This window comes from Rhinopithecus roxellana, chromosome 7 (genome assembly GCF_007565055.1).
Source record: "Rhinopithecus roxellana isolate Shanxi Qingling chromosome 7, ASM756505v1, whole genome shotgun sequence".
In the NCBI taxonomy this organism is placed as follows: domain Eukaryota; kingdom Metazoa; phylum Chordata; class Mammalia; order Primates; family Cercopithecidae; genus Rhinopithecus; species Rhinopithecus roxellana.
In genome coordinates this window covers 95,662,583-95,689,694 of record NC_044555.1, presented here as the reverse complement: position 1 = coordinate 95,689,694, position 27,112 = coordinate 95,662,583, and the positions used below count along the sequence as shown (strand labels likewise).

General features: G+C 35.1%; 1 protein-coding gene across 3 annotated transcripts in view; it reads right to left on the bottom strand.

The window, feature by feature from the left end:
- Positions 1-27,112, bottom strand: part of COL4A5 (collagen type IV alpha 5 chain) — a 298,599-nt gene that overhangs the window by 35,328 nt on the left and 236,159 nt on the right. For 2 of the 3 annotated variants that reach the window (XM_030934587.1, XM_030934588.1), the window contains exons 38-44: positions 20,523-20,649; positions 10,780-10,860; positions 9,775-9,873; positions 9,181-9,231; positions 7,904-8,089; positions 6,189-6,197; positions 1,258-1,266 (exon numbers count right to left, since the gene is read on the bottom strand). In XM_030934587.1, the coding sequence (XP_030790447.1) occupies positions 1,258-1,266; positions 6,189-6,197; positions 7,904-8,089; positions 9,181-9,231; positions 9,775-9,873; positions 10,780-10,860; positions 20,523-20,649 (562 nt within the window). The remainder of the gene's footprint in view (positions 1-1,257; positions 1,267-6,188; positions 6,198-7,903; positions 8,090-9,180; positions 9,232-9,774; positions 9,874-10,779; positions 10,861-20,522; positions 20,650-27,112) is intronic. The other variant, XM_030934589.1, reaches the window with a different exon arrangement.

The following is a 27,112-nucleotide window of genomic DNA, read 5'->3' as shown; positions in this document are numbered from 1 at the left end:
AGCTCCATTCGTTATTAGCTGTTTGACTTCAGTAAGATTATTAATCTCCTTGGCTTCAATTTTATCTTCTATAAAACGGAATTAAGAATAGCACCTACTTTAGCAGGTTGTTCCAAGGATTAAATGAGATACCATGTAAAAATTACTTAGCACAGTGCCGGGTACAAACTGTGGAAGGGCTTTTTAAAATTATTATTATTATTTTCTTTATTAGTAAAATTGAAGATAAAAACATATCTTAAAATACGAGCATCTTTTTAATCTTTCAGGTATTTCCATGTAATTTTATAATATAACATGACTCTATCTGGCACATGAGAAAGAGGAAGGAGATTTACAATAGTACAACAACTGTTTTATCGTCAAACAATTTAACTCATATAGTCACCCCAGCCTGGCAACCAGACAACATAGAAATTCCCTTCTCAATCATAACGAAAAGGTTTAGTACATTGTACATTTGAAAAAAAAAAAAAAACGTAACTTCAGTGTTCTAAGTAAACTTGTTAATTTAATCCATAATGTATGATTTGCACTAGAAATTAAGTAGCAAATCAGAAAATTATGAAAAATAAATAAACTGTGAATCAACCTAATAACAATAACAAAGCAAGATGGGAAAAAAAGAAACCTTTTATGACTCTCTACTCCATTTTAAAGGTTATCAGAACACTGTATCATCTGAAATAACCTAAGGCACTGCTCTTTTTGAAATTAAAAAAAAAAAAAGGGAAATTTGCATGTTAATTCAGACCTGATGTTTAGAGTCCTTCAAATTATGAGTTATTAATTACATAAAGAACATATAAGTTTTATTTTTAACTGTATTCAATAGTATATCTCTGCCATCACTGAAAATAGCCATAAATACATAGATCAGAGCAGTCTGAGAAAACAAAATTTTGAGAAAATAAAATCAATATTCAGAGATTACAAATGGGTCATATGCTTGCCTAAATATTTTAATGCAGTCTTGAAGGTAAAAATAAGTGTATTTCCATTTAAAATTCAACATGTCTTTATGCATTGATTACTTATTATAAACAACTGCAAACACAAAGACCCTAACGTCATTTGAAACTTAATTATAATCAAGTCACATTACCTTCATCAAAATGTTAAAACCCCAGCTTGAAGATAACAGCACTCTTCAATGACTTCTGAATTATAGCAAAAAATTGCATTTCTCTTATCACACACACAAAGCATTAAAAAAAAAAAAAAAAAAAAAAAGAATTGACCAGTGAAGAGTCTAACCTTGAAAACCTGGGAAGATCAGAGTTCACCAAAGCCCAAAGATCGATGTTAGCAGTATCAGACATCACACAGTACAAAATAAGATTATGAGTTAGAAGTGGTTCACATTATAGTACAAATTAAAACAATAACGTTATTTGCCAGCATTTCTTATACTTACAGCATAATCAGTATGCAAACAGAACCATACAGAATTATAGAGAGCCAAACTTTTTCAAATAGAGCTTATTCTAAAGGATAAGCTGTTGTTCTTTGTTAATCCAGAAAACAGAAAACTCTACTGAAGATATCATGTTAACACTGCTACTGTGGCTTTCCAAAAATTAGCTTCTCAAAACATTAACGTTGGCTAGGTAGTACCATTTCACCAACGGCCTTCAAATTCCTTTAGCAAAGGGGTAATTTTGGATTAATGCTGAAGTTTATCTTGGCTTGTGTTATCTTTTAATAAAAACACCAGGTGTCAATTTCTTGATATGCCCAGACTGCTTCAAGAAGATACAGTTGACTTTAAAGGCCTCATTGGCAATAAATATAAAGATCATGGGTGAGAGAATAGAAAAATCAAAACACAAATATACAATGGCCATTACCAACTGTACTTTTGTTTGTATTTGAAAAGCATTTCATGAAGCCACATTCTGATTTTTTTCATAATTAATCAGGAGGCTTTCTTATTACTATTTATTCAATTATTATTATCATTATTATTTGGAAGGAGTCTCACTCTGTCACCCAGGCTGGAGTGCAATGGCGTGATCTCAGCTCACTGCAACCTCCACCTTCTGGGTTCTAGGGATTCTCCTGGCTCAGTCACCCGAGTAGTTGGGATTACAGGCACCCACCACCACGCCCAGCTAATTTTCGTATTTTTAGTAGAAACGGGGTCTCACCATATTGGCTAGGCTGATCTTGAATTCCTGACCTCAGGTGATCCAACCACCTTGGCCTCCCAAAGTGCTGGGATTACAGGCGTGAGCCACCGTGCCTGGCCTATTATTACTATTATATTATTATTATAGTACTTGCAATAAGTTACTTAAAGAGAAAAAGCCAATATATATTTGTACACCATTGAACACAAAAGTAAAGATTCAACTTTTCCAAGATATGAAGACTATCAGTGAAAGGGTACTTGAAAATGTTTTGGCATGCAATATCCCACCCCAAACCACAGAAAATATCATATTTATTCTATTATTATTCAATGCACATATTAAGACAGGCTATTCACTATTAAAAGAAGGATCATTAAATAAAAAGATTAAAAGCCTACAAATAGAGCACCCCTTGGTTAGTGTTAATTGACTATAAACACAATTTTCTTTTCTTACAAGTCTTGCTATGATTTATAAGCACTGAATGTTAGCAGAGAGAATAAATCGTGCTAGAGCAATGAATCCTAGGAATTAGAAGACCTAGGATCTATTTTTGACTCTGCTACTTAATAACTATATGACTTTGGGCAATTCAATCTTTCTGAGCATGGTTTTTTACCCGTATAATGGGAATAGTGTTATCTGCCCTAACCTCCCTCACAGGAATGTTTTAAAGATCAGATTCAAGTTTTAAAATACTGGCCTAATGTCTGCCATGTGCAAGGTGCTACAGGAAACACAAAGATGAGCAAGACTCAACTCTGTCCTTAAGATGCTTACAATAAAAGTACATTATATGATGTAAATTGTGGCATGCCATATAAATAGAAAACATTATCATCATCTCCTAATGAAACCTTCAAAGCATTTGATGCTTTGAAGTTCAGAAAGCTAAATATTGGCTTCTGTTTGTTTAAATTGTTTCTAAATCATAGACAGCAAATTAACTCAAGACAATACTTAGAGCAGAGTCTGGCCACAAAATTAGATAAATAAATTAGAATTCCCACCTAAGACAATTCAGGGTTTGAGTAAAGACATTTTATGTGTGTGTTTGATACAGAGGGACCAATAACAAGAACTCTCAGAAAAATATTTCACTGAAATATGACATTTCAGCCTGAGTAATTAGCATGGAAAACTTTGGATCATATCATAGCAAAACTTTTAAGACTCTATTTTAAAAGGTAACATTTTAATGAGCTATATGCCAAGTCAATTTTTTTTTTGTATGAGGCTCACAATCCATTATTTTTCAACTATTTAACAAAGTTAAACTGAAAAAGGAACCAGAACAAAAACCTAAAATATTGTCCATAAGTAGTAATTACTAAAGGCATATTGATGACTTGATTGGTATATTTTAAATTCAGTTTCTACTTCAGGTTGTAGTCTTCAACTACTGCAAAGCAGAAAACATCACAGAGACCAACTTCCAACAACTATGCAATTTAGAGCACATTTGGTAAATAAGAAATTGTTAAATTTCTTTTAAAGGAATGTGGCTACTATTCTTTTTCTTTTTTGAATATATTATAGTAATTCAGAAGAAAGAAATCTCCTAGCTAACAGTAGAGTTTAGCAGTAATCAAAGCAGCAAAATTCTATGTAGCTCAGATAAGGTGGGACTCAACATTACTTCAAAGTACCCCCCTAGTGTTTGCTTTATCTTAGTGACAGTTAAATAGAATGCACTGTCTTACTCTTTTCGATGATATAATTTAAGAAGAACACAAGAAGCAATCTGGTTGATGGAGATGTTGATGGAGCTTTTGAGGTAACAGAAAACAAGAAAGCGGATGCAGTGAACAGTATGCTCCCTGTAGAACAGACACCTAATTGATCACTGAGGAGCCGTAAGTCAGAGTTCCAGTTATGCCAGTAACTAACAGTATTACCTTGAGCAAGTTTCTTAACCTCTTAAGCCTCAATTTTTTCCTATGTGACAAAGACTCCTTGACCAAACTTTAGACAGGTTCCTCTGAGCCCTCCTCTCAATTAGGCCTCATCCTTGGGCCTACTTTTTGGCCTTCCAAATCCAGTTACATCAATAATACTGCTAAATCGGTTTAAAGACAGTCCCTTCACCCTTGATATCTGATCAAGTTCCTCATCTCCCACCTTTGATGTCTAAATCCTTGGCCTGTTTCTGGCAAAAATCCTGTTGAGCCAGTTTAACAAGAACTCACTCCTCTCTACCCTTGATGCCTCCTCTTAGTAATTTTCTATTACTGGCCCTCTCACTTTGCTCCTTGGCTATAAATAATCACTTTTCTTTGTTGTATTTGAAGTTGAGCTTAGTCTCTCTCCTACTGCAATAGTTTCTACTCTACTGCAATAGTCCTGAATAAAATCTGACTTGTGGATAATTTCTCCTTGACATAGGTAAAACTTAGGTCCCTTCTAGATCTGACATTCTATGGTTCTATGAAATAATGAGTTTGCAGTGGAGTAAGAAACTAGAGAATCAATTCAGGTAGAAACAAATGGTTTCCTAAAAACAATCTTGAAAAATTATGTATTTTAATTGTATAAGATGAAAAAATGTCCTGCCATTCTCAATAGCCAGACATCATGGGGTATACTATTATCTCTTTTAATTCTTTCTTACACATTTGAAAAGGACTATTTATTTTGAATAACAATAAATACATTCAAATATTTGTGGCTCGTTTTACTGCTAATTAGGTAAACAAACATCTTTCACCAGGAATCTGCAATTTTCCATTGGGTAGCTCTTGGTAGTTGTTCTTTGGTGTGTACTGTTTACATATGTATAATGAAAATAAGATTAAGAACCTTGTAATCTGTGCTGGTTGCATTGCTTTCTTTTTTTTGTTTTGTTTTGTTTTGTTTTGTTTTGTTTTGTTTTGAGACAGAGTCTCGCTCTGTCACCCAGGCTGGTGTGCAGTGGCGCAATCTTGGCTCACTGCAAGCTCCGCCTCCCAGGTTCACGCCATTCTCCTGCCTCAGCCTCCCGAGTAGCTGGGACTACAGGTGCCCACCACCACGCCCGGCTAATTTTTTTCTTTTGTACTTTTAGTAGAGACGGGGTTTCACCGTGTTAGCCAGGATGGTCTCGATTTCCTGACCCCGTGATCTGCCCATCTCGGCTTCCCAAAGTGCTGGGATTGCAGGCGTGAGCCACCGTGCCCGGCCTGCACTGATTTTTTTTTTTTTCTCTGTGCCTATTAGTCCCTTTTTTTCTTTTTTTTTTTTTAGATGGAGTCTCGCCCAGGCTGGAGTGCAGTGGTGCGATCTCAGCTCACTGCAACCTCCAGCTCCAAGGTTCAAGCCATTCTCCTTTCTCAGCCTCCCTAGTAGCTGGGACTACAGGTGCATGCCAACACGCCTGGCTAATTTTTACATTTTTAGTAGAGATGGAGTTTCACTATATTGGTCAGGCTGGTCTTGAACTCCTGATCTCAGGTGATCCGCCCGCCTCGGCCTCCCAAAGTGCTGGGATTACAGGCATGAGCCATGGTGCCTGGCCCTATTAGCCCATTTTTAACAGCAGTAGAACTGAGAACTTTGTAACAACCCAAAATGTGAAGGTGGGATAGTTTGAAAACCTGCAAAAGATATGGCAAGTTAAGAATTACATATTTTCAGGATCTGATAATACATATTATTGTTTAAAAAAAGAATGTTCTTTTGAAGGATAGTTCAATTCGTTTGCATTAACAGATATAAATTAAACATAAGAAACAGACTCCAAAGAAAGGTAAAATATATAAGGCCATTTTGGGTACTACAGATTTTCAACGGAAAATGACACAAATATATGAATTTTAAAATGTTAAATTAGTTTTCCTAGTTAGGTAATTTTGGGTCTTTCCAATAGACAGAAACACTGGGTTCTACAAGTTCCTGAAAACTTAAAGAGATAAGCCACTATGTAAGAATTGAATTGGCACATATGCTCTTAAAATACATTCAAACACTTGAAAACATGAGGTACAGGTGTGTATATATATATATATATATATACACACATATATATATAAAGTTTCAAACTTCATGCAGTTACTACTTTGGAGTTAAGGAGCTAACCTGTAGGACCTGGATAGGGATCAAAGTTCACCAAGGCCCAATGTCATCATTAACAAAAAGGAAAAATATCAAAACTGTTAGAAATATCAAGAAACTAAAAAGCATTACACTAAATACTTTCAAGTTAAAATTTATTTCAATAAAAGAATACTCTGAAAGTTCATATCCATGCATCTGTATATAAACCAAATTATCACCACTTACTGACAAAACTGAAATGAAAACAGCACACTGTGGCATATTTTCAAAGGCCAAAAGTCATTGCTATCATAATCATTACTATGAGCTCAGACTAAGAACAATCAATTCTAAGAGCAATGGGGTTTACAACTCAGTTTTAATTTATAATTAAATTGAGAAGTCACAAACACTCATCAGGTATGCATTTTTCTAACTACTTTTGTTATTATTTCTTTAAAAATGTAATTTGTAAGGCATCTTTGTGACTAATGGCTTCATACCGACAAATTTCAAAGTAATGTTCAACAGTGAGCTCATTATTCATTCATTACTAGTAAAAATGAATAACCACAGTGAAGATTAAAATATAAAAAAGATAATATTTTGGTTTATTTTAATTACTGCATGCAAAACCAAGCAAGATACTTGCTTCAGTTCTTTATATTACATGCAAGAGAGTTAACATGGCTGAGGAGATTTTCACTGGTTTTCTTCAATAGTATACAAACATAAAACCTTAAATAATACTTTCCATCAGATTATATTAGATCAGATAAAATTTGGTTTTGAAAATGATCCTCTGAACACAGTATGTTATCCCATTTAATTTATGTGTTTTGAACATCTTATTAAAATGAACTCCAATCACTTTACATTTTACTGTAATATAAATAAAATTTTCATTTTGAAATGCACTTATATAATGTCAGAGACTTTCAAAGAATAAAAGGACATTTACTTCCTAGTTTTCAGTGACCAGAAATATAAAATTTGAATATCAAGTCTCAAAATCTGTTCATAACCTATCACCAGTGACTAGGCTCAGCGACATTAACAAAGGATGAAAACGAGCATTTCCAAAATTAGTAAAATGAAATGACACAGCACAGATACAAAATGAAAAGGTGAACGTTGGATGCAAAACTGAGCAGTGAACACAAGACAAATGAGGTATAGACATGAGGTTGGTATGAAGAGATCACTAGTCAATTTGATCATGCTGTGATGTTGGAGATAAATTTGATTGCCTAGTTCCTACGGAAGATAATTTTTTTTAATTGTGCCTGGTGAGATTTGCTGATCATATGACAGAACCATAGCAGTACTTTTGGTATGGACCACAAGCATCTATTGGGTGATCACTAAAATGATTTCTGTGATGACATGCTGAGAAGCTCACATTTAAAAATGCAGATGGCATTTTGCTGACAGGTTAACAGTATAGTTTTACCTTTTAGTAACAAGACTAATAAAACCACCATTTCCTTTATTCCTCCAAGTTGTTTTACTTCCTCTATATAAATGATAAAATGCATTACTAAAGCAAATTATTAGAACCATGGAAATAGATGGAGTTAGTTATGAACCAAGCTATTTACTTGTAAGAAGTTATTATATTACAAATTTTAGTCTTTTTTTTAACATCCTACAATGCACTGGAAAAATTCTAAAGTCTTGAAGACTGAATAACCTGCCAGCAAAATGAAATACATGGACTAATATATAGAGCATTCCCCTACCACTCATGGACATACCTGGTCTCCCAGGAGGACCTTGGGGCCCGGGGTTGCCTTTAGGTCCTTCCAGAGCTGGACCCGGAGGACCAGGAGGGCCTGGGGGACCCTGCACACCAGGGAAACCGTGAAAGCCTGGTTCGCCCTTTGGACCTGGAAGGCCAGGATTTCCTGGAATTCCAGGTAATCCTCCATCACCCTTTTGGCCTATGAAAGTGAAGTATAATTAGAGGATACATTAAATAATACTGAGTTACAGGCTTGCCTATAAGGTTAGCTATTCACACATATTAAGGCAATTAATGGAATTCACAAGAGTCATTTCCATCTCCTACCAAATCCCAAATCTACCCAGAAAACCATCCTTCCTATTAAATATATGTATTTGTTAGCAGAAGTATTTATTAGAGTATATATACAAATATAGAAATAATAGCTTTCATCCTAAAAGGCATCTTTTGTGTTAAGACAGAGCAATGATCACATCACCAATAGCTGTGAGGAAAAAAAGCATAAAGTATCTTCAAAAATAGTTTCAAGATGGCTGGAGGAAATTTCTAAAACAAATATTTTGAGTCTAATTTTGAGGCTAATGAAAGATAAGGCTCTTCAATGGTTGTTATGTGTCCCTGAAGACCATTCTACCCAATATTTATAATCACCATCTAGCAAAATTGTTCTCAACATTTTTTCTCCACCTCTGACACTTTTAAGAGCAATATGACAGTGGCACATTAAAGTAATAATTGCCATGTTGGTATCAAGGGAAGGATATCTATCTGACTTTCTAGGAGATATGTGTATGGTTTGAGAAAAGTCTCCATAAAATGGCCAGTGGCATTTCAGAACATAAACATACATATCTGTATGTACATTCAGTCCTCCTACTATTTGGTGCTTACAGTAAGAGTAAGCACAAAAGAGGGAGCAAATATGCAAAACATATATTAAGACTGAACTTTCAAGAAACATTTTTATTATTGACATATATTTCTACAGACTTTTCTTATCTTGCTGCAATTTTGCCTTCTTTCTTTATCATTTCCTCAGCATTTATTTATGAATTTAATGAAGAGATATCTACATGTAAATTTCCTTAAGGATACATTTTTTTTTTAACACAACTCCTTAAACTAAGTTGCTAAATAATAAATGTTTTAACGTTAACACTAGCTTTGAGTTTTCTGGGTTCTTACATGCATTTTATGATAGTAAATGGTGGAGATGGAAAAATAGATGTATTTGGAAATATTCTCATTTTCTTATAGATTGATATAGCATGTTTTATTAAGGTTTACCAGAAAGTCCTGGAAGTCCAGGGGGTCCTGGGTTTCCAAAGCCTGGTTGACCTGTCAGAGTACAAAACAAAACAAAACAAAAATCTCAAGTGGATAATAAAAACTGAAACAAGGCCAAATTATTTTTAGATCATTGAGGTTTTCATTAAGTGCAGCAATGTATATTATATGAAACATGCAAAAGATTTATTTCCAATATAGAACTACAATTCTAACATGAGAAAACTATCTAAACATATATTCTATTCCTGATTAATGTTAAATATATCTATATGCTTACAAGAAAAAAATATAGATGAAATATAGATTGCATAGTAAACCACAGAGAAATTTGCAAAAGCTAGGTAACTTCTTTTTGATATGGAAAATTAGACAAGAAAAGATATGGAGTTTTTCATAGGAAGAAGGCAACTTGATCAAGATACATGAGCTAATATTCTCAGGATGAAGAGGAAGATGGTAACTAGGAAAAGGGGAAAGTGTGTAGTAGCTTAGTAAGAAAGAAGATATAATTTCACTGTGGGTAATAAAAAGGCAAGTTAAATTCAACACGGAGAAAATTAGAAAGACAGGAAAAATGAAAAAATACAGCACCTGGTTCACCCTTCTGTCCAGCTGGTCCAGGAATACCATCTTGACCGGGTTTGCCTTTTTCGCCTGGAGGCCCTGGTTGCCCAGGACGACCTCCACCACCTAAAAAATTGAGTACAGCAGGTTACACCCAGTTTTCCAATTTCCAACTCCCTTTTACTTCCATATGCTCCCTTCTTTATCCAAAAGAAACAGGGTGCTTTTGAGACACTCCTTTGGATCACAAAATGTTATAAAAATATGAAGGAGGATAATGAAAATAAGGAATAGTCACTCAGCATCTGAAACCTTTCAGTTATTCATTTTAATATGGTTTCAGAATATCTAAGAGAGTAAGGTGCGAAGGGTGGGGGGGTGAATTATAGGCCTCATATGGGGCCAAGAGAAGTTATTTACTTTAGAAATCAATAAACAAACTTACTACAGCCTCCCATTCTAAAAAAATCAAAGCTTCTATTCTAGGACACTTGAATTAACTCTCCCTGGAAAAAGTGGGCCTAGAAAATAAGGTCACATAATGATAATTTTAAGTCCTTTTTTTGAGGGTCTTGCTTTGTCACCCAGGCTGGAGTGCAATGGCGTGATCTCGGCTCACTGCAACCTCCACCCCTTGGGTTCAAGCATTTCTTGTGCCTCAACCTCCCGAGTAGCTGGGATTACAGAAGGCCGCCCCACCACAACATAGCAGGCTAATATTTTGTATTTTTAATAGAGATGGGATATCACCATGTTGACCAAGCTAGTCTCGAGCTCCTGACCCCAAGTGATCCTCCCACCTCCGCCTCCCAAAATGTTGGGATTACAGGCGTGAGCCACCGTGCCCAGCCAATTTTAACTACTTTTTATTAAAAGTTATTCATTCTGTACCTAACACGCAGTGTTAAGTGAATGGACACCATATTTCCTTGTGTTGAAAATGTTCACAGCTGAACAGGATTTGACTTTCCCAAACTGAATATGATATGCATTAGTTTTATAAAACAGCAAACTCTTATTTTTCATGCTTACCTACAGGACCAGTTTCTCCTGGAAGGCCAGGGTTCCCAGGAGGGCCACTAATACCTTTTGGTCCAGGAGGGCCTGGGGTTCCTAGAATAAAGAGCTCAATTTAAAAATGAAAGGAAAACTGCATTGCTTTAAAAGCTACAATTCAAACTTACAATTTATAGTGCTAGCACAGAAACAGTGCAGAACAAAAAGAAACCCAAAAGATGCTGGTGTTTGCTGGCTATTTTTAATAATAATTTTATGCTTTTAATTCATTTGTCCTGAAGTTGGCATTATTATATATTTATAAACATAAAAATAACTACCACCATATTATACTGGTAGAACTTGTAGGACTCCATTGTATGAACATACCATAATTTACAAAATCTATTCCTCTTGCTGGTCTTTTGGTTTATTGACAGGTTTTGGTTATTACAATATCCATTTTTCTATTTATAAAAACCTGTTTTATTTCCAGCTTTTATCTATTATAAATAAAGCTGCTATGAGTATTTCTGCACAGGTCTTTTTGTAGACCACTGCCTTAATTTATCTTAGGTATATAATAAGAAGTGGAATTGCTGGATCAAAGAGTAGCTATATGTTGTGCTTTATTTAAAAACTGCCAAACCATTTCACACTCAGAACAATGTGTGGAAATTCTGGCTGTTCCAGATCCTTGCACAACCTTTGTGATGATATCAGTTGCTGTAATAATAGACATTCTGGTAGGTATGTAGAACTACCTCATTGTGGTTTTAATTTGCGTTTCTCTGATGGCTAATGACACCGATCACCTTTTCACGTGATTACTGGCCACTTGTATATCTTCTTTTGTGAAATATCTGTTCAAAGTTTTCTCCATTTTTCAAAATTGGATAATATGTCTTGTTATTATTGAGTTATTGAAGTTTTTCACATATCCTAGATATTAGTAATTTGTCAGGTATGTTTTGCAGATATTTTCTCCTTGTCTGTGGCTTTCCTATTCATTTTCCTAGCGGTGTCTTCTGATAAAAAGAGTTTAAAAATTTAAATCTAATCTATCAATTTTTTTCTTTTACAGGTACTGCTTTTTGTATCCTAAGAAAATCTGCTTATGCCAAGTCATGGAAATATCTATCTAAGTTTTCCTCTAAAAGCTTTATGGTTTTAGCTTTTATGTTCAGGCTAAGATCCAATTAAAAACAATTTTTTTCTGTTCATGTAATCTACGAATTAAGTTTCGCTTTTTCCCCATATGAATATCTAGATGTTTCAAGGCCATTTGTTGAAAAGAATTTGCTTTCTCAAAAAAATTTATTTGATACCTTTATCAAAAGTCAATTTACTGTATATTAGTCTTTTTTATCCTCCATATTCTGTTTCACTGATCTATTTCTCAATCCTTATCAAGTACCACACATTCTTTTTTTGTTTTGTTTTGTTTTTGTGATAGAGTCTCGCTCTGTCGCCCAGGCTGGATTACAGTGGCGCGATCTCGGCTCACTGCAACCCCCGCCTCCCGGGTTCAAGCAATTCTCTTGCCTCAGCCTCCCAAGCAGCTGGGATTACAGGCATGCGCCACCATGCCCAGCTAATTTCTGTATTTTTAGTAGAGACAGAGTTTCACCATATTGGCCAGGCCAGTCTCGAACTTCTGACCTCGTGATCTGCCCGACTCAGCCTCACAAAGTGCTGGGATTACAGGCGTGAGCCACTGAGCCCGGCCTTGTTTATAATATTGTTTTGCATATTCTATGTCCCTTTCATTTCCATACACATTTTAGAAACCATTTGTCAACTGTTACCAAATAAAGGTTGCTGGGTTATTAACTGGAATCACTTTGAATCCACGAATGACTTTAGAGGCAAGTGGCATCTTTTTTTTTGGTTTTAAATTCTGGGGTACATGTGCAGGATGTGCAGGTTTGTTACACAGGTAAACATGTGTCATGGTGGTTTGCTGTACCTATCAAACCATCACCTAAGAATTCAGCCCAGCATGCCTTAGCTATTTTTCCTGATGTTCTCCCTCCCACTGACCCACACACCCTGCTCCACAGGCCACACTGTGTTTTGTTCCCCTTCCTATGTCCATGTGTTCTCATTGTTCAGCTCCCACATATCAGTGAGAACATGCAGTGTTTGGTTTTCTGTTCCTGAATTAGTTTACTAAGGATAATGGCTTCCTAATAATTTTGATCTTTCATTCCATAAGTATGATCTATCTCTTCATTTATTTTGGTATTTAAAAGTCTATCATAGCAGGTTTTATAGTTTTCAGTGAATATACCAAGAAAATATTTTCTTAAATTTATCCCTAAACACTTCTGAGGCAAGCCAAGATAGAATAAGCCCACTACAGCCTTTTTTTTTCCTCACTGATTATAATTAAAAACTTGACAGAATACAAAAAGGAACTATTCAAAGACCCTAAAATAAATACTAACGAGCATATTTAGGAGGGAAGTAAAAACTTAAATAATGACCAAAAGGGTAGTGCATTAGTTTTCTCTTGCTATATAACAAATTAACCCAAAGTTAATGACTTAAAACAATACCCATTTATTATCTCACCATTTTTGTAGGTAATATTCTGGACACAGCTGAGCTGGATTCTCTCCTTAGCAATGTTACTACGTCTATGACATCACTAGGTGATAAAAGCCTTGTAGTATAGTTTGAAGTCAGGTAGCGTGATGCTTCCAGCTTTGTTCTTTTGCTTAGGATTGTCTTGGCTATGCAGGCTCTTTATTGGTTCCATATGAAATTTAAACTAGTTTTCTCTAATTCTGTGAAGAAAGTCGGTGGTAGCTTGATGGGAATAGCATTGACTCTATAAATTACTTTGGGCAGTATGGCCATTTTCACGATATTGATTCTTTCTACCCATGAGCATGGAATGTTTTTCCATTTGTTTGTGTCCTCTCTTATCTCCTTGAGGAGTGGTTTGCAGTTCCCTTTGAAGAGGTCCTTCACATCCCTTGTAAGTTGTATTCCTAGGTATTTTATTCTCTTTGTAGCAATTGTGAATGGGAGTTCACTCATAATTTGGCTCTCTATTATTGGTGTATAGGAATGCTTGTGATTTTTGCACATTGATTTTGTATCCCAAGACTTTGCTGAAGTTGTTTATCAGCTTAAGGAGATTGGTTTTTGACTAAATAACCAGGGGCCAGAAATCTTGGGGTGGAGATCGTAGAATTCTGTCTACTATGTAACTCAATAGCAAATGCAAGCACAATGGAAATGTTTTCTAATGAATGACAGCTACCACAATTTGTTGCCACAGACTTCACTACAAGAAATACTAAATGAAATTTTTTTTAAAGGAAATTACCCCAGAAAAACCACACATAAAGCCCATATGCCAAGTCCAAGGGATACATGTAAGACAAAGGGCATTGGAAGTAGCCCTGCTATAACAGAATCTAAAACTCCATCACTGCAGAATCAAGTTGATACCAGGAATTGAACTGCCAGGTAGAACAATATTCAGCATTCTTCAAGAAATTTAATAGAATCCAGAATCTTTATACTATACTATCCACATCATTCAGTATACAATAAAAATTAGCAGATTGGAGGAAGCTTGAATATGTGGTGCCTATTCAAGAAAAACAAAACTACCAATAGAAATAGACACATGAATATCTGAAAATTTGGACTAAGCTGAAAAGGTCTTTAAAACAGCTATAATAAATATGTTAAATAATCTATAGGCAAAAATGTATATAATGAGTAAAAAATAGGGAATTTCTGGAAAAATATGATAACTCTTAAAAGAACCAAATGGAAATTAAAAATTTTGTGGTGATTAACAGACTATTGAACACATAAAAAATCAGTAAATTTGAAGGTAATGAATAAAAACCATCCAAATTAAACCTCAGAGAGAATAAAAATGGAAAATATAGCTAGACCTTCAGTGACCTGTGATACAGTATCAAGTGATCTAATATGCATTCCAAAAGAAGAAGAGAAAATATGACAGAAGAAATACAGTTATGTGTCAACTGGAGTATGTTTAAAACAACTTAAAACAACTGGAGTATGTTTTAAGAAATGAGTTGTTGGGCGATTTTGTCATCGTGTGAACGTATAAAGTATATTTACACAAACTTAGATGGTATGACCTACTATACATCTAGGTCATATAGTAGAGCCTATTGCTCCTGGGCTACAAACCTATATAGCATGTAACTACACTGCATCCTGTAGGCAATTATAACACAATGGTAAGTATTTGTATATCTAAACCTAGAAACGGTACAGTAAAAATACATTATAAATGTGATACAATGTTACTATGGCTATGACATCACTAGGTGATAGGAAATTTTCGGTTCCATGACAATCATATGGGACCACCACCATATACGTAGTTTGTTGTTGACCAAAATGTTGTTATGTGACACATGACTATACAGGAAACGATAGCTGAGATTTTCCAAAGTTATTAAAAAATAACAACCCTACAGATTCAAGAATATCAATAAATAGAGGGCAAAATAAATACAACCATAACTAACCACAACAAAAATAAACTACCGAAAACCAATTACAGAGAGAAAATCTCAAATACATCCAGAGAAAAGCCAGACATAATATAAAGGAGCAAAACATTAAAAATAATTGATGTGTTACTATCAGGAAAAATGGAGACCAAAAGATAGTGGAAGAAACCTTTAAAGTGCTGAAGGCAACAAATATCAAAAATGGGTTTCTATACCCAGTGAAAAATTTATTTAAAATGAAACTAAAACAAACATATTTGCAGATAAATTAAAGGTGAGAGAATTTGTCACCAGCAAAATCATTTTACAATAAATGACAGTAGAAGAATGTCAGGCTTTAGGGAACGATACCAAATAGAAGTCTGCTGCACGGGAGGGTAGAATAGTAGAAATGTAAATATGTTGGTAAATATGAAAATTGGGTTTGTTTCTCATATTAAATTCTTTAGAAAAGGCTATTTAAAGCAATACTAATTGCAATCAATTGTAAAATTTATTACCTATATGATAATCATATAAAATATATGAACACAATCACACAAAAGAACATTATATGTAAATAAAATTATACTGTTGTAAGACTCTTACATCATATGTGAAGTCACATAACATTAATTTAATGCAGAATGTGGTAAATTATTAATGCACACTAAAATCTTTGGAGCAATCATTTAAAAATAGTAGAAAGAGGGAGAGCTTAAAAGCCAGTAGAGGTAAAAGCCAATAGAGGAGATAGAATGGAATACCATAGCATATCTGATGAACCCAAACAGAACAGGAAACCAGGGACAAAGGAGAAGCATAAAACAAACAGCAATGTGGCAGACTAAAATTCAAACATAACAACATACATTAAATATAAATCGACTAAACACTCAGAATAAACGGGAAAGATTGTTGGACTGGAAAAGAAGCAAGATATGAATGTATTTTATCCCTAAGAAACATATTTTAAATATACAGACACGTAAAAATAAAAATTATATAGAAAAAGTTATACTGTACTAACACTAAGCATCAAGAATCTGATGTATCTATTCTGATATCAGACAAAGAAAAATCCAAAAAAAGAGTATTATGAATATAAAGAGGGTCTTTACATAATGATAAAAAGGTCAACTCTTCAAGAAAACATAAGTTTCCTGAATTTATATATACCTAAAAAAAAAATCTCAAAAGAATACAGCAAAAAATTGACAGAGAGAAAAGGAGAAATAGAAAATTCTACAATAATATTGAAAATTTTAACACCTATCTCTCAGTAATTGATAAAACAATTAGGCAAGAAGTTGGTAAGAATACACAAGATTTTAATAACCCTACCAACGAATTTGACCTAATGGGCATTTATGCAATACACCAATTGCAGAATACAAATTATTTTCAAGGGTACAAGGAAAATTCACCCAGATAAACCCTAAATTTGGCCATATGATAAGTCTCAATAAGTATTAATAGTTAAATCACACAAAATATGTATTCTGGCCACAATAGAATCAAATTAAAAATTAATAACAGAAAGATATCTGGGAAGTCCCCAAATATTTGTTAGTTGAGCAACACAATTCTAAATAATCTATGGAGAAAAACAGAAATCAACAGGAAAATTAGAAAATATCTTCAACTGAATGATTAAAGGAAAAAGGCAAAAGAACAAAATTTGTGGGATTTGGTTTAAGCACTCCTTAGATGGAAATTTAAGTTTTTAAATGCATCTATTAGAAAACACAAAGCTGAAAAATCTATGATTTAAGCTTCCAGGTAAAGAAGCTAGAAAAAGAACAGCAAGATTAAATCCATAGAAGGTAGAAGATAGGAAATAATACATATATAAGCAGAAATCAGTGGAATAAAAAACAAACAGTAGAGAAAATCACTTACAAAAGTTAATTTTTAACAATTAATAAAGCTTAATGAATGCCTAGGCGGCTTGATCAAAATAAAGAAATAAATTTAAAATTACTTATATCAAAACATTGTTGAAATGCAGACTTCAGTACACATTCTGCAGAAATTAAAGGGACAAAACAAGGATATTATCAACAACTTTCTGCCAATGAATTTGACAATTTAGATGAAATGGTCGATTTCCTTGAAAAACACAATTTATTTAAACTGACATAAAAATAAATCATCCGAATAGTAACATAACAAAAACTTTTAATCTGTAATTTAAAAAGGTTTCTACAAAGAAAACTGCAGATCCAGATTCCTTGACTGGTGAATTCTATGAAACATTTAAAGAAAAAATAGAGAAAGAGGGAATACTTCCCAGGTCATGAGGCCAGCAAATCCCTATACTTAAACACTGACAAAGACACTATGAGAAAAGAAAATCATAGGCCAATATCTCTCACGGCTGTATGTAATTTTTTTTAAAATAGCAAATCCAGTCCAATAATACTTAAAGATAATGTATACAGTATGACCACCTTGGAGTTTATCCCAAGAATACAGGGTTGTTTTTACATAAAATATCAATCAGTGTAATTCACTATATCAAGAGCAAAGGAGAAAAAACAATTATCATCTCTGTAGATTCGGAAAAAGAATTTGATAAAACTTACATCCATTCTTTATAAAAATTCTCATTATAGTAGGAATAGAAAGGGATTTCCTTAATTTAATAAAATATATGTACCAAAACCCTGGCACTAACACTACGTTTAATGGAGAAATAGCAATTATTCGTCCTCTGAGTTTAGAAAAAAGATAATGATGTTGACTATAACCACTTCTATTAAACACTGTACTACAGGTCCTAACTGGTGCAATTAAGCATGACAAATAAATAAAAGGTATAAAGAAATGAGAAAGAAGTAATAAAAATATCTGAGGTGATATTTTGTAAAACAAAAAATTATGTAAACTCAGAATTTTAAAAAGTGAAATTAGCAATTTTCTCATATATTATTTCAATATTCCTAAATCAATTATTTCTATGTACTTTCAAGAAACAACTGGAAGATGAACTGGGAAAAGCAATACGATTTAAATGTCACCAGAAAGCATCAGATTTCCAGAGATAAATTTAATAAAATATGTTCAAGATTTACAAAACAAAAAGTGCAGCATATTGTTAAATTAAACTCAATATCTACATAAATGGAGAGATAACATGTTCATTTTATTGGAAGGTTGAATACTGTCAAAATATCAATTCTCCTCTACCTTACCTAGAGAGTTATTGCAAACTTAAAAATCCCTACAGATACTTTAAATGGAAATTGATAAACTGATTTCCCCTGCAAAAAAAATTAGAATAGCCAAGACAAGCTTTAAAAAACTGAAACAAAGTTCTAGCACTTACTGACCATTTTTGAAGGCTTAATATAAATTTACAGTAATTCAGTGTTGTGTTAAAGCAGCAATAGAAAATAAACCATTGGAACAGAACACAGAGTATAGATATAGCATTCGGCTTTCTAACAAAAGAGTGACTGTAATTTATTGGATGTGTTTAGGTTCTTAAAAAAAAAATAGCGTAGAGAGCAATTGGATAACTGTGTTAGAAAAAAAATGAACCTTGATCCCTACCTCACAAGGTAAAAATATTTTTATTTGAGATAGATCATAAGCCAAATATAAAAGTTTAAACATTAAACATGTTATAAAAATTAGGAGAGTATTTCCATAACCTCAAGTGGACAAATATTTATTGAATTGGATAAAAAAATCACTACCCGTGAAAGGAAAGATTGACACACTGGATTTTATTAAAATTAACAGCTTTTGTTCATTACACAACAGCATTAGGAAAGGCAAATCTGAGACACAGAGAACAGATTTGCAATATATGCATCTGACAAAAGACTCATATCTTGAGTATATAAAGAACTGCTCTGAATCTATTTGAAAAAGGAGAGACAATTCAATAAAAAATGAACAAAAGTACTTGAGAAGAAACTTCAAAAAGTTGCTATCCAAATGGCCAATAGTATAATAAAAAGGTGATTAATACTATTATTCATTAGGAATACGTAAATTCAAATCTCAGTAAGATGCTTCTACATACTCATCAAAACAGATAAAATTAAGACCGACACTACCCAGCGATGGTGAGGACATGGGCAATTGGAGAACTGGACATTTCATACATTGCTGTTGAAACTAATTTACAAACCACTTTGGAAAACTGTTTGGCAGCATCTACTAAAGTTCAATGTACACCTATCCTGTGATTCAGTATTTCTACTACTAAGTTTTTGTCTAAGAGAAATCAATATATATGTTTACCAAAAGACATGTAAAAGAATGTTAATAGCATTTTTAAAAATAATAGTCCCAAATTGGAAACAACCCAAAAGTCCATCAACAGGAGAATGTGTAATTGACTGTGGTACATTTTTCAATGTAATATTGCATAGCAGTTATAAAGAAAAAACTACTGACACATGCAACAAAATAAATGAATCTTTTACACATAATGATGACTGAAAAAAGCCAGACACAAGGATCACTGTATGATTTCATTTATATGAATTTCAATAACATGCAAAACTAACTGATGGTAATAGAAGTCATAGTAGTAGTTACCTCAGGGTTGGGGGGCGTAGGGGCACGGGTAAACTTCATGGGATGAAGAAACTATTTTATATCTTGATACATATGGTAAATTCAAAGATATATATACCTAGGTAAAAACTCATCTATAGTCTCAAGTGTACTTTACTATATGTACGCTTCACTTCAAAAAAAGGAAAGATTCATTCATCCATGCCACTGTGTAATTCAAAAAACAAACGAAAAATAAATTCAACCCTAAACGAGTAGGTACTATAATAATCTAGTTCAGGCTACATAATTGACTATAGTGCTTATCTCTTACTTGAATGACTCAATCCTTGTCATTTGAAGGAACTGTATGATTGTTCTACCAACTGCTACCAGCTGTGTGCCTGGGCATACCTTTCTAAGAGAATCAGCTGCAGGCAGAGGCTTGGAAGTATACATTATCACCTACAAAAATAGCAAGGCTTCTTAAGTGATTTGTGGCTAGCAGTCAAAGATTGAAAAATGCTCCACCAAACAGTCTTTCTGTCCACAGGATGTTGTCCTGCTGAGTCAGTAATATTCATCCTCATTTTATATAGAAACAAATTTGGGCAAAGAAAAGGTAAAGAGATAGTTTGAGATTATGTTGCTAGTCAGTATCCAATTGGGAAATAAAATATAAGTCTGCCAAATAAGAAGCTGTTCTGTGATACTGGTTGGAGTAGATAAGGAAGGAAAGAAGGAAGCATTTAAGAGAAGAAATTTTACCTGGGAGTCCAGGAAGGCCTGGTTGTCCTTTTGCTCCGGGGGTTCCTGGTAATCCAGGCAAACCAGGATCTCCCACAGAACCTTTGATACCAGGGTTCCCTGGGTATCCAGGCAGACCAGGCTCACCCTGAAAACATGAATAAAAAGATAATATTGAAGTCTCTACATGGCTTAGATTGTATAAGAACATAACATTATTTACAGAGCTTTTATTCTATGTCAGGCACTCCAGTAAGTACTTGATATAAATTGCTTCATTTAATCATCACAACAATCCTGTGAGTTAGTCTTATCTCCATTTATAAATGAGGAAACTGAATCTTGAGAAGGCAAGTGCCTAAGGTTTTTAACTGGGATTCGAACCAGACTACAATCAGCTATGTAGTCAATCAGACTACATAGTTCATACTATTCACACAGTATGTAGATGTATTATTCTCATTAATTCTCATTAATCCTTAACAACCCTATTAGAATGATACTGTTATTATCCCCATGTTACAGTGATGGAGCTAGTAAGTGGTGAAATCCGAATTTGGAGTCAAACAGTCTGACTTCAGAACCTGTGTTTACCATTCCTATGCCATAATGCAATTCATTGCTTCCAGTACACATGCCAAGCAAAAGCTATAGTAGGTTCTACTGAAAAAGGTGATTTTCACTGTAACATAAGGAAGTCTGTCAATTCTTCAGTGGACATCTAAAATCCCACTTCTGGCTGAGTGTTGTGGCTCTAGCACTTTGGGGAGCTAAGGCTGGAGGATTGAACCCAGGAGTTTAAGACCAGCCTGGGTAACAAATGGAGACTCTGTCTCTATAAAAAATTAAAAGATCAGCTGGGTGCAGTGGTGCATGCCTGTAGTCCCAGCTACTCAGGAGGCTGAGGTAGGAGGATGGCTTGAGCCTAGGAGGTCAAGGCTATATTGAGCCGTGATCATGCCACTGCAGGCCAGCCTGGATGACAGAGTGAGACCCTGCCTCTTAACAGGAAAAGAAAAATCCCATTTCTTCCATGAAGCATTCCTGGACAAAGAGAGCTTACCCCAAACGGTTAGGGTAGGTTCTAACTCTGTCATATTTACAATGGCTTCATATATGCAAGTCTTAACTCCTTAATTACATTGAAAGTTTATTTTGGGTAAGAGATAATTCACATATGTATAACCGTTTTTGCTCAATGAATATTTGCATTATATTTTTTTCCAATAGAACCTTAGAAGAATTCATTCCCACTTTCACAATTAAAACAAGTTTTTCCCAATAACAATGGCAACATATACCTTAACACTAAATCTCTATTGCAGGGCTTACTGCTTTGCTCATGAAGATCATGATCTTTACAATAAAGTGCTAGTGTTCAACATCACCTACTGAATGCTTCCTTCCTCACTTAGTACATACACTTGCAGGTGAGTCAGATCTATTTGTGACTCATGTTTCTGCATTATGGTAATAGCTTTTTAAACTAAAGTCTTTTTTTCCTTACATCCTATTATTTTAAAAAATTAAGAATCTTGGGCTGGGAATATATATATATTTTCTGAACCTTGTAAATCAAATATCTAGTTCATTTTGAGGCACATAATAGGTATACAATTAAATTTTGGATTGAATTGGTCCCATCTTAGATGTTTACATGGGAAACCTTTGAATAAACTATCATGATTCTTTTTGTTATTCATGAACAAATTAAATGTATGTACCAAAATAAAAAACAAGAAAAAAATTCCAATATTCTGCTAGTGGTAAATCTGAAAGGCAAAAGGCAAACTCTGGATTATTTATGATACTAAAGTACATTAAATTCTAAAAGTACATAAATTCTTCCTTATCCATGGTTTTGCAATCCATGGTTTCGGTTACCTGTGTTGTGAAAATATTGAAAATTCCAGAAATAAATAACTTATAAGTTTGAATTGCACGCCATTTTGAGTAGCATGATAAAATCTCATGTTGTCCCATTCCATCCCTCTTGAAACCTAAACTACTGCTTTGCCCAGCACATCCACGCTATAAACACTACCTGTTTATGAGTCACTTAGTAGCTGTCTGTTACCAGACAGAAAAAAAACACACAGTACATAAAAGGTTAGGTATTATCCACAAGTTCAGGCATCCAATGGGGAGTCTTGGAATGTATCCCCCATGGTAAGGGGGGACTACTCTAAGCCCAATCCCTAAGTTCAGCCAGCACTTGCCCCCAAATACTGTTTCTATAATCACTCTTATGGCCCTACTCCTTCAAACCAAGTACCTTTTAAAAATAAAGTAAATATTTCATTAGGGCTTCTGAAAAAAACACTGACATTTGCTAGCTTAAGTTTTATCTAGCCTTTTATTATTCACACACATGCAGGGAAAACAATGAGTTTCAAAAAAGGTAAGCAAGAAGGGATAAAGAGACAGTGCTCAGAAAATCTACAAACTGGACACAAATCTTGCAAATCACTCTGGGAAAGGAAAATTCAAATCTACTTGCACTTCTAGATAGAAGTGATTTGAATGACTCGGACACACAGCTGCAAATATCTACATCTGTTCTAATGTCAAGCTTTGATATAATTCTGAAAATGAAATATCTCATACCTAATAAGTCACATTTACCATTGTGAAACTATCTAATGACTACAGTAACACTGAAAGACAAGCCTGAAACTGCTTTCAAGGTCACTGTGTTGTATCACATAGAAAAAGGAGTCAATTTGACATCTTCTTTGTTGTTAAGATTCAAATTGTAATTTAATGGTATTTGGATCATAGCCAATCTCTACTATGTCTTAGTAATAGCATCTTCTCCTCCATTCCATACTATAACCTAAAATTCAGAATAAACTTTACAGAATAGAAGACATCTATTGGTAAGAAAGCTAAACACTTTTGTTCTTACATTCCATTGTAAAACTAAAGAAGCATTGCCACTGGGGGAAAAAAAAGACAACAAATGGAAAATATTTGAGGAGAAAGAGTAAATATCATATCTTGCTTTATGGCAAGAAGAATATTACAACAGTAGTCCATCACTTGGAAGTCATGGTCCCCATATAATTGTTAATGTTTTTACAACATTATCTGTAATTGGAGATTAAGGACCATGAATAAAACCATAAATAGGTTCTATTTTAGATCCAGAATATTAACAGAGGGAAATTTAAAAGTACATGCAGAGATACTTTTTTAAAAAACTTTATTAATCTATATATAAAACTGTACATAACGCATACACACTTATGAGTCTGGATATATGCATATACCCATGATACCATCAGCACAATCAAAGTACTACACATATCCATCACCTCCAAAAATTTCTTCATGTTCTTGTGTGTGTGTGCGGGGGGGGGGGGTTGTGGTAAGAGCACTTAACATGAAATCTATCCTCTTAACATATTTTAAGGTGAACAATTCTGTACTGTTAACTGTAGGCACCACATTGTATAACAGATCTGTAAAACTTACTCATTGTGCATAACTGAAGCTTTAGATCCATTGAGGAACTATTAACATTTTAATTATCTAGAAAAGGAATTATACAGTAAGACCTTCAAATTTGCATGTTATTTAGTTCTTCCAAGTAGTGAAATGTTAAGCTAACAGTAAGAAACTGATAAATAATGGCTCAAGGATGCCTGAGCAGGCCAAAGCCGCCACATGAAATTCAATAGCAGTATGTCTAAGGTAATGACGAACTTAGAGAAAAAGAATATGAATGAAACTTAAAAGATAATGAGCTCTATACTATCCTTTACCACCCAAGGTAGGCATAATAGCAAACTGCTCCAAACATCAGCCCAATGAGCCCACAAGTGGCTCAAAATATTAAAGAAATATTAAAGAAAAAATGATTCATAGATCATGCTATTCCATACTAGCACAGCATATGTAGTCCTAGTAATCACAGCACATATAATTACTTAAAATGTGTCCAAAGTTAATTGTGAGGAACATAACACCCATTTGTTCATCAAATCTCAAGATTCTAGAACTAAAAAACATCCTAAAATAAAGACAGTAATTTAAAGACAACTAAAAACATTACATGTTATTAGTAGAAACTTTGTAGATTTTCAAAAATGTACATTGTTTTAAAATAACTTTATTGAGATATAATTTATATACCAGAAGGGGCAGAGCAAGATGGCCGAATAGGAACAGCTCCAGTCTCCAACTCCCAGCGCGAGCGACACAGAAGACCGGTGATTTCTGCATTTTCAACTGAGGTACTGGGGACATCTCACTAGGGAGTGCCGGACAATCGGTGCTGGTCAGCTGCTGCAGCCCGACCAGCGAGAGCTGAAGCAGGGCGAGGCATCGCCTCACCTGGGAAGTGCAAGGGGGAAGGGAATCCCTTTTCCTAGCCAGGGGAACTGAGACACACAACACCTGGAAAATCGGGTAACTCCCACCGCAGTACCGCGCTTTAAGCAACAGGCACACCAGAAGAATATATCCCCACCTGGCCGGGAGGGTCCCATGCCCACGGAGCCTCCCTCATTGTTAACACAGCACTCTGCGGCGATCTAACCGCAAGGCAGCAGTGAGGCTGGGGGAGAGGCGCCCGCCATTGCTGAGACTTAAGTGGGTAAACAAAGCCGCTGGGAAGCTTGAACTGGGTGGAGCTCACAGCAGCTCAAGGAAACCTGCCTGTCTCTATAGACTCCACCTCTGGGGGCAGGGCTCAGCTAAAAAACAACAGGGGAAACAGCAGAGGCCTGAGCAGACGCGAACGACTCTGTCTGACAGCTTTGAAGAGAGCAGTGGATCTCCCAACACGGAGCTTGAGATCTGAGAACAGACAGACTGCCTGCTCAAGTGGGTCACTGACCCCTGAGTAGTCTAACTGGGAGACATCCCCCACTAGGGGCAGTCTGACACCCCACACCTCACAGGGTGGAGTACACCCCTGAGAGGAAGCTCCCAAAGTAAGAATCAGACAGGTACACTCGCTGTTCAGCAATATTCTATCTTCTGCAACCTCTGCTGCTGATACCCAGGCAAACAGGGTCTGGAGTGGACCTCAAGCAATCTCCAACAGACCTATAGCTGAGGGTCCTGACTTTCAGAAGGAAAACTATCAAACAGGAAGGACACCTATACCAAAACCCCATCAGTCCGTCACCATCATCAAAGACCAGAGACAGATAAAACCCCAAAGATGGGGAATAAGCAGGGCAGAAAAGCTGGAAATTCAAAAAATAAGAGCATATCTCCCCCTGCAAAGGAGCGCAGCCCATCACCACCAACGGATAGAAGCTGGTCAGAGAATGACTTTGACGAGATGAGAGAAGAAGGCTTCAGTACATCAAACTTCTCAGAGCTAAAGGAGGAATTACGTACCCAGCGCAAAGAAACTAAAAATCTTGAAAAAAGAGTGGAAGAATTGACAGCTAGACTAATTAATGCAGAGAAGGTCATAAACGAAATGACAGAGATGAAAACCATGACACGAGAAATACGTGACAAATCCACAAGCTTCAGTAACCGACTCGATCAACTGGAAGAAAGAGTATCAGCGATTGAGGATCAAATGAATGAAATGAAGCGAGAAGAGAAACCAAAAGAAAAAAGAAGAAAAAGAAATGAACAAAGCCTGCAAGAAGTATGGGATTATGTAAAAAGACCAAATCTACATCTGATTGGGGTGCCTGAAAGTGAGGGGGAAAATGGAACCAAGTTGGAAAACACTCTTCAGGATATCATCCAGGAGAACTTCCCCAACCTAGTAGGGCAGGCCAACATTCAAATTCAGGAAATACAGAGAACGCCACAAAGATACTCCTCCAGAAGAGCAACTCCAAGACACAGAATTGCCAGATTCACCAAAGTTGAAATGAAGGAAAAAATCTTAAGGGCAGCCAGAGAGAAAGGTCGGGTTACCCACAAAGGGAAGCCCATCAGACTAACAGCAGATCTCTCGGCAGAAACTCTACAAGCCAGAAGAGAGTGGGGGCCAATATTCAATGTTCTTAAAGAAAAGAATTTTCAACCCAGAATTTCATATCCAGCCAAACTAAGTTTCATAAGTGAGGGACAAATAAAATCCTTTACAGATAAGCAAATGCTTAGAGATTTTGTCACCACCAGGCCTGCCTTACAAGAGACCCTGAAGGAAGCCCTAAACATGGAAAGGAACAACCGGTACCAGCCATTGCAAAAACATGCCAAAATGTAAAGACCATCGAGGCTAGGAAGAAACTGCATCAACTAACGAGCAAAATAACCAGTTAATATCATAATGGCAGAATCAAGTTCACACATAACAATATTAACATTAAATGTAAATGGACTAAATGCTTCAATTAAAAGACACAGACTGGCAAACTGGATAAAGAGTCAAGACCCATCAGTCTGCTGTATTCAGGAGACCCATCTCACATGCAGAGACATACATAGGCTCAAAATAAAGTGATGGAGGAAGATCTACCAAGCAAATGGAGAACAAAAAAAAGCAGGGGTTCCAATACTAGTCTCTGATAAAACAGACTTTAAACCATCAAAGATCAAAAGAGACAAAGAAGGCCATTACATAATGGTAAAGGGATCAATTCAACAGGAAGAGCTAACTATCCTAAATATATATGCACCCAATACAG